This window comes from Chiloscyllium plagiosum, chromosome 30 (genome assembly GCF_004010195.1).
Source record: "Chiloscyllium plagiosum isolate BGI_BamShark_2017 chromosome 30, ASM401019v2, whole genome shotgun sequence".
Classification (NCBI taxonomy): Eukaryota; Metazoa; Chordata; class Chondrichthyes; order Orectolobiformes; family Hemiscylliidae; genus Chiloscyllium; species Chiloscyllium plagiosum.
The window spans coordinates 2,111,533-2,122,388 of NC_057739.1; the positions used below are offsets into that span (position 1 = coordinate 2,111,533).

The window sequence follows — 10,856 nt, forward strand, 5'->3', positions numbered from 1 at the left end:
TCTACAACTAGCTCCACTTCCAGCCACTAATATTCCCCCTCACCAATTTCCTTGTGGATTTCCATTTGACCATTTCCCAGCATGTAATTATCTATGTGAGATATCATGGGTACCCTCCAGGATTGCTGTTTCACTGATTATGGATGTTTGATGCTCATCTAAATAAGTTTTAAAATTTGCGTGTATTCTATTTCTGAATTCTTCGATAATCATAGCTTCCCTCACATTTTCAAAATGTTTCTCCAGCTTAAGTGATATCAACCACTGATCCCACAGCACTTCTCTCTCCTTTGAAAATTCCACAAGTGTCCGATTAGGTTTCTTTCTCGTAGTCCTAAATTTTTATGAATAAGCTTTAATAGCTCATAAACATTAAGAATTGCATCTTTGACAGGTTCAGACTCTGCAGATTAATCTTCTGATAAACTGGCATACACAGCAGTATTGGCTCCTGTCAGCACACCCTGTAATATTAACATCTAACCCTGTTCCAGCCATTTCGTTTGTCTGACTATCTTCTTAATTGAAGCAAAATATCTTTCTTTTTAAATAAGCACTGTTATATCTTTCACATTGAGAAAACTCAAAGCAACATGGTGGGCGGCATGGTGGCACAGTGGTTAGCACTGCTGCCTCACAGCGCTAGAGACCCGGGTTCAATTCCCGCCTCAGGCGACTGACTGTGTGGAGTTTGCACATTCTCCCCGTGTCTGCGTGGGTTTCCTCCGGGTGCTCCGGTTTCCTCCCACATTCCAAAAATGTGCAGATTAACTGAATTGGCCACGCTAAATTGCCTGTAGTGTTAGGTGCAGGGGTAAATGTAGGGGAATGGGTCTGGGTGGGTGCGCTTTGGCGGGTCGGTGTGGACTTGTTGGGTCGAAGGGCCTGTTTCCACACTGTAAAGTAATCTAATCTAATCTAAACATTCCAAACCACCTCAAATGTCATGCACTAAACAGCCCTATAACATGCTGATGCAAACGTGGGGGAGAGTTGATAGGTAAGTTTGCAAATGATAAAAATCGGCCAGGTGGTTGACAATGAGGAAGAAAGTCTTAGATTGCAGAAGGGCATAAACAGGTCCGTCAGATCCGTGGGAGATGTAACTTAACCCTTTGATAAATGTGAGGTGATACACTTTGAAAAAATAAATAAAGGAAGAGAATACTCAGTGAATGGCAGGCCACTAGAAAACTCAGAGCAACAGAGGGATTTTGGCGTGCTTTTCCACATATCACTGTGGACACAACAAGTTAAGAAGATAGTTAGGAAGACATATGGGACACTTGCTTTTATCATAGATTAGAAAAGCAAAGAAGTTTTGATGGAGCGGTACAGATCTTTAGTTAAGCCGCGGCTGGAGTACAGTGCGCAGTTCTGGTTACCACACTATAGGAAGGATGTGATTGCAGTGGACGTCTGCAGAGGAGGTTCACCAGGATGGTCCCTGGGACGGGGCACATCAGCTGTGAAGAGAGGCTGGAGAAGCTTGGGTTGATTTCTTTGGAGCAGAAAAGATTGATGAGGGGACCTGAGAGAGGTGTATACTATTTAAATATATAAAAAGGAAAAGAGAGGTCAAAGTGAACACAGGCCCCTTAGAAAATGAACCTGGCGAGACAGTTAGGTGGAACAAGGAAGTGGCAGCTTTTCTCCATTGAAATAATATTGTGTCCTTTTGGCCTCCCTTCCAAAATGACCAACTTCACTTGTTCCTCGAGTACACTCCATTTGCCGGTGTTTTGCCCACACATTTAACCGATCTATTTCTGCCATTCAACCATGAGGATACTCAGATCCCTTTTGCACCAATACATTCGGACATTTCATTCCATTGAGATAAAATGTTATCTTTCTATTCCTGCAACCAAAATGGATAACCTCATCCAATTCTCGTCTTGACATTGCCAGCTCAATGTGCTCTTGCATTTAAAATCACTTTCATTCTAAAACAGAAAGAGAGAGAAAAAAAGAGGAGAAAGGAGAGAGAGGTCAAGACAGACAAATTAGAGGAGTCAGAGAGAAATGAAACATAGTGAACATCATGTTTTGTACATGATATGGACTCATTGAGATCTGATTGCTATACTGTGGTTTGAATGAGGAAGATAATTCATGATTACAGAGCCTCCCGACTCCCCCTGGTTTTGAATGACCATCATGAAATGTCAATGTTGGTTCGTGTTTACAGACAGGATCCTAACTGTGTATCTGTTTCTAACAGGAGCATGTGTTCCATGGAACCCCATCCCAGAGTCATCAGTCAAGGTGAGGCAATCAGTCAGTCACTTCCAAAATAGTCAGCCATGAGGACAGAAGGTGTTGGAATTGAATGTCCCCGTGATCAGTGTTTGGGAGATGTACAGAGCGGATCAGCTCAGTGACTGGCTCTAGGTCATTGACAAAGTGAAGTGCGTAAAAGACTAGTGATGGGAACTCTGCTGACCAGGGTGGACCTGTGTCTGTTACTGGGGAGATAGCAAACAGCTTGATGTGGTCCAAAAGGAATTAACAAAGCAACATATCACTTTAACCTCTATGATGGGAATGATAACCTGGGATAATCCTGACAGTTGTTGTTGTATGTTCGTTAGTCTAGTTTCAGAATGTTCAAACGATAGCTGGTTATTACTGACGGGGTGTACAGTTCCGCATGGTTGATCTGACAGCGCTGAACCATAGGCTTTCTCAGCCAGCTCTCAGTCATGTCCCCCTTTCTTCTTGTTTGAGTTTGATTTGATTTGATTTGATTTATTATTGTCACATGTACTGAGATGTAGTGAAAAGTTTTGTAATGCTTACTAATCAGACAAATCATATCTTACATAAGTACATCAGGGTAATAGAACAGAATGCAGACTATAGTGTTACAGCTCCAGAGAAGGTGCAGAGGAAGATCAACTCTAATATATGAGAAGTCAATTCATAAGTCTGATAATAGCGGGGAAGAAGCTGTTCTTAAATCTGTTGGTGTGTGTTTTTGAACTTTTGTATCTTTTGGGGAAGAGAGTATAACAAGGGTTGGAATGGTCTTTGATCAGGTTGGCTGCTTTCCCAAGGCTGCTGGAAGTGTGAGTGGAGTCAATGGAAGGAAAGCTGGTTTTCATGATGGACTGGGATGTGTTCACAACCCTCTAGAATTTCTTATGGTCTTGGGCAGAGCAGTTGCCATACCAAACTGTGATACAGCTGGATAGGATGCTTTCTATAGTGCATCTATAAAAATTGATGAGTCTTCACAGACATGCCAAATTTCCTTCACCTTCTGAGGAAGCAGAGGCATTGATCTACTTGCTTGGCCATCACATTGACATGAATGGACTAGGAAGGATTGTTTATGATATTTACTGCTAGGAACTTGAAGGTCTTGAATACCTCCACCTCAGCACCATTGATACAGACAGTGGTGTGTCCTCTACTCTGCTTCATCTTCAATTTTCTGGTCCTTATGTAATTCTGGAATGTTTTCTCTGTCTCTCACTCTCTCTGTCTCTCTTGCTGCACAAGGATCGCAAACGTCGAGCACTTGGAGGACAAGATGAGGAAGGGTCTGGCTTTGAAGACTTCATGAACACAACTCATACTGCAGGTGAGAGCAGCATGGGATGCGGTGTTGGATCTAACACTGGCTCTATTACTGAGAACAGAGTGGGAAACAGCCCCGATGGGAAAACTTCCCTTATTAAGCAATCTGAGAGTAACTGTGTGAAGATTGGTCCTGATTCCAAGATTATTGGAATGGGAAGGGTAGGCGTAAGTGGCCCTCCATAGGGTATGGTTAGGGTTAGTATTTGGGTTAGGAAGGTTCATGTATTTAATGATAAATTAATCCTGTTGTTTGCTTTTGCTCTGAAGGATCCTGTCAACTGGCACCTGATGCTGGGCCCTGCTTCGGCTATGAGTTAAAATTCTACTACAACCACAGCTCAATGGCCTGTCAGACGTTCAATTATGGCGGTTGTCTTGGAAACAGAAACAACTTTAAGTCAGAGCAGGAATGTTTGCAGAGATGCAGGACTGTAGGTGAGATAATCCCCAAGCTCAAACAGTGAGTATACATTCCTCCGTCAATACTGAGAGAGCCATAAAGTCACTATTATGCAGAAGATGGCCATTCAGCCCTCTGACGTCCATGCTGGTTTGATATACTGCAATCCAATTAAGTCCCAACTCTTTATTCTACATTCTTTTGCGTTTATTTTGTTCAGGCTTTTCCATTTTTCCAATTATTCATCAGTGCCAGAAGCAGCAAATTCCAGTTTAATTGCACTTGCTACTCTAAGCAAGTCTTCTTCACATTTCCCCGTATCTCTTACCCAGCACTTTCAATCAGTGCTCCCTGACACAATCAGTGATTGGGAACAGTTTTTTTCATGCCAATCTTATAAATTCTGTTTATAATCCTGTAAATCATGAATAAATCACCCCTTATTCTGCTTTACTCCCAGGAGGACTAATCTCACTTGGCCCCTCGCAGCTCCAACAAACTCAACATAACTCACACTGAGTTAAGAAAAGTAAGATTCAGCACAAACTAGGCCGGAGAGCTTTACTTAGGAAATGAGACTGAACAGTGACTCGGGTTGTTCTTAGAGTAGAGGAGGTTGAGAGGGGGCATGATTGAGACGTATAGACTAACAAGGGACACAGACAGGGTAAACAGGAAGAAACTGTTACCAGTGGTGGTGGGATCAGTGACCTGAGGGAAGAGTAAGGGGCAAAGATTTGGAGAAGAAATGAGGAAAGGATTTTTCACCCAGAGGGTGGTGGAAATCTGGAACTCACTGCCTATAAAGGGTGGGAGAGGCAGAAACTCTCGGAGCATTGAAGTAGTGTTTGGATGAGCTCTTTTGATGCCAAGGCATACAAGGCTTTGGCCAAGTGGTGGAAAATGGGCTTAGAGTAGTTAGGTGGTTGCTTTTGACTGACATAGACTTGATGTGCTGAAGGGCTATAACCCTCTATGAGACTTACCCCAGGAATACTCATACATACACTCATTCAGGAGCTCAGTCACAGTACACCTGTCTGTGTACATTTTCAGTCAGGGTACTCATCTGAACAGGTGCATTATGGGTCAATGGCCAGATTGGCCACTCTAAATAGGAAAAAGCTGCACCACTTTCTCGCTGTCATTTCGAACAGTCGTCATTTTCCCACATCACTAGCATCTGGCACCTTAACCTCTGCCAGTTTTTATGTCTGTGTCTTGATAGTAAATGTTAACAGGCCATTCCACCGTGGGAGCTAACAGTTGTGTCTGTAATAGTTGTTAGTGATCCTCAGTGTGACTGCCTGTTCCCGATGTGTATCTCATCTTTGTGATCCTCTTTCTAATACCTCTGTGTGTGTGTGTGTGTGTGTGTGTGTTTCAGCTGCCTGTAGATTGCCTATGGAACCTGGTCCATGCAAGTCAATTATTCCTCTCTGGGCTTTTGACTCTTCTGCTGGTGCATGTGTACCCTTCATGTACAGTGGGTGTCAAGGAAATGGAAACAAGTTCTACACCAAGAAGGAGTGTGAGGAATACTGTGATGCTGTCCCAGAAGGTATGGCATACATGAAGACTTGGTTGAGGGGTGGAGTGTGGGAGGTAAATATGGCAGGACCTTATTTACATATTGACATTAACCCTTTACACAACACTGCATATGTTCCTGTATTCACTCCAGCTGCTGATTCCTGGTATATTTCAACTGGGACTGGCTATATTTCCTGATCAATTTCATTTCATGGTTAAACTCACAGTCATCAACCAGCGTTCTGCTGGTGGCTGAAGTGGGACAAGTGTCCAAGGGGCTTTGTGCGTGGGAAATCATGTCTCACAAACTTGATGGAGTTTTTTGAAGAAGTAACAAAGAGGATTGACGAGGACAGAGCGGTAAATGTGATCTATATGGACTTCAGCAAGGTGTTCGACAAGGTTCCCCATGGGAGACTGGTTGGCAAGGTTAGATCTCATGAAATACAGGGAGAACTAGCCATTTGGATACAGAACTGGCTCAAAGGTAGAAAACAGAGGGTGGTGGTGGAGGGTTGCTTTTCAGACTGGAGGCCTGTGACCAGTGGAGTCCCACAAGGATCGGTGCTGGGCCCTCTATTTTCTGTAATTTATATAAATGATTTGGATGTGAGCATAGGAGGTATAGTTAGTAAATTTGCAGATGACACCAAAATTGGAGGTATAGTGGACAGCGAAGAGGGTTACCTCAGATTACAACAGGATCTGGATCAGATAGGCCAATGGGCTGAGAAGTGGCAGATGGAGTTTAATTTAGATAAATCTGAGGTATTGCATTTTGGGAAAGTAAATCTTAGCAGGATTTATACACTTAATGGTAAGGTCCTAGGGAGTGTTGCTGAACAAAGAGACCTTGGTTCATAGCTCCTTGAAAATAGAGTCGCAGGTAGATAGGATAGTGAAGAAGGCATTTGGTATGCTTTCCTTTATTGGTCAGAATATTGAATACAGGAGTTGGGAGGTCATGTTGCGGCTTTATAGGACATTGGTTAGGCCATTTTTGGAATATTGTATGCAATTCTGGTCTCCTTCCTATCGGAAAGATGTTGTGAAACTCAAAAGGGTTCAGAAAAGATTTACAAGGATGTTGCCAGGGTTGGAAGATTTGAGCTATAGGGAGAGGCTGAACAGGCTGGGGCTGTTTTCCCTGGACCGTCAGAGGCTGAGGAGTGACATTACAGAGGTTTATAAAATCATGAGGGGCATGGATAGGAGAAATAGAAAAAGTCTTTTCCCTGGGGTCGGGGAGATCCAGAACTAGAGGATATGGGTTTAGGATGAGAGGTGAAAGATATAAAAGAGACCTAAGGGGCAACTTTTTCACGCAGAGGGTTGAATGTGTATGGAATGAGCTGCCAGAGGAAGTGGTGGAGGCTGGTACAATTACAACATTTAAAACGCATTTGGATGGGTATATGAATAGGAAGGGTTTGGAGGGATATGGGTCAGGTGCTGGCAGGTGGGACTAGATTGGGTTGGGATATCTGGTCTGCCTGGACAAGTTCGACAGAAGGGTCTGTTTCTGTGCTGTACATCTCTATGACTCTATAAGAGAGACATTAATCAGAAGGCTCTTAACTGTTCATAGCATGGGGGTAAATATTGTGAAAAGAACAGGGCCTCCCTAAGAGTTTCACTTGCTGTCACGCTGTGTGGCACAGATCTGTAACCAGCTGTGACAACACTGACCCTACTCTCTTTTACAGAAGATGATGAGCTTCTGGTTGTTCCCAAGAAAGTGTAGCTGGAAGTAAAAGAAGAAAACAGTGAGAGCAATGATGGAAATAATCATTAAAGTAATGACTTTGAGTGATCCATCAGACACTTTGTACGGCCTGATGCTAAAGGATAGAAGGAGTTTACCCAAATTCCAGCTCAGTGTTGTGACCATGCTTTCAAACTAATCGATCAATAAAATTCTGTAATTGAAAATACTCGTGTCTCCAGGGTGTGGATTGTTCAATGTGCAACATTCTGATCTATACAAGAGATTCCCAGGTACTCTCATTTTGGCACCACCTGTCTTATATCACCATTACCAGCAACAAGAGCATGAGATTTTGAGAGCAAAGTGTGATCTCTTCACGTCGGGTGGCACGGTGGCCACTGTTGTTAGCACTGCTGTTAGCACTGCTGCCTCACAGCGTCAGGGATCTTGGGTTCGATTCCGGCCTCAGGTAACTGTCTGTGTGGAGTTTGCACATTCTCCCTGTGTCTATGTGGGTTTCCTGCCACAGTCCAAAGGTGTACAGGTTAGGAGAATTGCATATGATAAATTGTCCATTGTGTTCAGGGATGTGTAGGTTAGGGGCATTAGTCAGGGGAAATGTTGAATAATATGGTAGGGGAATATGGTTGGGTGGGATAATTTTCAGAGGATCAGTGTTGTCTTGTTGGGCCAAATGTAATGTGAGTATTTGAGAGAAGGTGTCTATTCTTCCCTTGAAAGGGTAATTTTGGGATACCTCCCTAGACTGCTGCAGTCCATCAGCATTGACTGTTTAACTGGAATTCTGGCACATTTCTCAGCAAACCCCACATCATTTAGACCTCTACAAGATTTCAACTGATATGACCCAACCAGTTCAGCCCAGCATTTCCTTCCAGAAAGGACATCACTCAACCAGATGGACTTTTACAACAATCAATGATAATTTCATGAGGCTTGTTTTTAACTCCAAATTTATTAGTGAAATTTTGTTGCTATGATGGGACGAGAAGCTTTAAAGTCAAAGCATAAGCCTGGATAACTAGGTCAGTGACATTAGTATCAGCCAATTGGTTTCATTCCACATGATGTCAAGAAATGGTTGGAGGTGCTGGACACAGTAAATGCTATGGGTCCTGATAACATTCTGGCAATCGTACTGAAGGCTTTCACTCCCAAAGTTGCCACTCCTTTACCCAGCTGTGCCAATACAGCTACAACACAGACATCTACCCGACAACGTGGAAAATTGCCCAAAAGTGTCCTGTTCATAAAAAGCAGGATAAATCCAATGAGGCCAAATACTGCCCCATCAGTCTACTCTCGATCATCAGTAAGTGATGGAAGATGTCATCAACATGCTATCAAATAACACCTTCCCAGCAATAACTAGTGATGCCTAGTTTGGTTTCCACCAGGTCCACTCAGCTCCTGACCTCATTACAGCCTTGGTTCAAACATGGAGAAAAGAGCTGAATCCCAGAGGGAGGTGAGAGTGACAGCCCTTGACATCGAGGCCACATCTGACGAATGTTGCAAAAAGGAGCCCTAGGAAAATGGAAATCACGGAAAAATTCTCCATTTGTTGGCACATAGGAAGATGTTTGAGGTTGTTGGAGGTCATCATCTTAGTTTCAGGACATCTCTGCAAGAGTTTTCTGTGTAGTCTCATAGGTTCAATCACCTTCAGCTGCTTCATCAATGACCTTCCCTCCAACATAAGGTCAGAAGTGAGAATGTTCACTGATAATTGCTCGATGTTCAGCACCATTCACAATCTCTCAGGTACATGAATCGGTCTATGTCCAAATGCATCAAGACCTGCACAATATCCAAGCTCGACCTGACAAGTGACAAGTAATATTTGGGTCACACAAGTGCCAAGCAATGAGCAAAGATGATTTTGCAGTTTTTTTCCTTTCATTCTGTAGCATCACCATCACTGAAAACCCAAGTATCCTGGGAGTTACCGTGGGTCAACCACATAAATGTAGAGGTTACAACAGCAGGTCAGGGGCAAGGAACACTGCAATGAGTAACACATGTCTTGACTTCCCAAAGCCTGTCCAGGAGGCATGAGTCAGGAAGTTAGCAGCAACACTGAGGAAGCCCCACACCATCCAGCAGAATGGATTAGAGCAACGTGGGTTGAAGCAGAATGGATCGAGGCAGGGAGAAGTGACTGAGCCATTTGAATGACATAGCTATCTCAATAGGATTCTCCTCCTCAACAGCATTTTTCTCCACCTGTTACCTTATTGTATCTATCATCTCCTTGGTGTGTGGCAGCCAATTCGCCAAGGCTCCTCCAACAGCATCTTCCAAACATAAGGATATAAGAACCAGGAGCGGGAGTAGGCCCTCTGGCCCTTTGAGCCCGCTCTGCCATTCAATAAGATCATGGCTAATCTTTTGGTGGCTTCAACTCCATTTACTCACCTTCTCAACATAACCCTTAATTCCTTTACTGTTCAAAAAATTGTCTACCTTAGCTTTAAAAACATTCAATGAGAAAGCCTCAACTACTTCACTGGGTAGGGAATTCCATAGATTCACAACCCTCTAGGTGAAGAAGTTTCTCCTCAATTTGGTCCTAAATCCGCTCCCCCTTATTTTGAGGCTATGTCCTCTTGGTCTAGTTTTACCAGCCAATGGAAATATCCTCTCTACTTCTTTCCTCTATATTCCCTTCATAATTGTATATGTGTCTCTAAGATCCCCCCTCAATCTTCTAAATTCCAATGAATATAATCCCAGTCTACTCAGCCTCTCCTCAGAAGCCAACCCCTTCAACTCCAAAATCAACCTAGTGAACCTCCTCTGCACACACTCCAGCACCAGGACATCCTTTCTCAAGTAAGGAGACCACAATTGCACACACTACTCCAGATGTGGCCTCACCAACTCCCTATACAACTGCAACATTACCTCTCTGCTTTTAAACATAATCCCTTTAGCCTTCTGTTGTACTACAAACCTTCTTATTTATGCACAAGGACACCCAGGTCCCTCTACACAGCAACATGCTGCAATTCTTTACCTTTCAAATAAATAGTCCTTTTTACTGTTATTCCTATCGAACATGTGGATGACTTCACATTTATTAACATTGTGCTCCATCTGCTAGATCTTTGCTCTCTCACTTATGTAAAGTTTAACAGTCCTCTGCAGACTTTGCTCTACCACTCATCTTAATGTTATCCACAAACTTTGACACACCACACATGGTATCCAACTCACAATCATCTATGTAAATTGTGAATAATTGCAGTCCCAATACTGGTCGCTAAGCCAACCAGAAAAGCACTCATTTATCCCCATCGTTTTGCTTTCTGTTAGTTAACCAATCGTCTATCCATGCCAGAACATTTCCCATAATGCCGTGCATCTATATTTTATGCAGCAGCCTTTTGTGCGAAACTTTGTGCAATGCCTTTTGGAAATCTGAAGACACAACATCTACTGGTTCCCCATTGTCCACCAGTGGTAATGTCTTTATAGCATTCCAATAAATTAGTTAAGGATGACCTGCCTGTCATGCTGAGTCTGTCCAATGAGACAATTCCTATCTAGATCCCTTCCTATTTCTTCCTTGATAATAGATTCAAGCTGGGTGCTCTGGCTCCA

The 10,856-nt window shown here is 43.1% G+C and overlaps 1 protein-coding gene across 1 annotated transcript in view; it reads left to right on the forward strand.

Annotated features, from left to right (window-relative positions):
• Nucleotides 1-7,455, forward strand: part of LOC122564693 (alpha-1-microglobulin/bikunin precursor) — a 35,288-nt gene extending 27,833 nt beyond the window's left edge. The window contains exons 6-10 of the mRNA XM_043719800.1: nt 2,225-2,268; nt 3,508-3,589; nt 3,856-4,023; nt 5,376-5,549; nt 7,228-7,455. Coding sequence (XP_043575735.1) covers nt 2,225-2,268; nt 3,508-3,589; nt 3,856-4,023; nt 5,376-5,549; nt 7,228-7,265 — 506 coding nt within the window. The 3' untranslated portion in view covers nt 7,266-7,455. The remainder of the gene's footprint in view (nt 1-2,224; nt 2,269-3,507; nt 3,590-3,855; nt 4,024-5,375; nt 5,550-7,227) is intronic.
• The last annotated feature ends 3,401 nt before the right edge of the window (nt 7,456-10,856 follow it).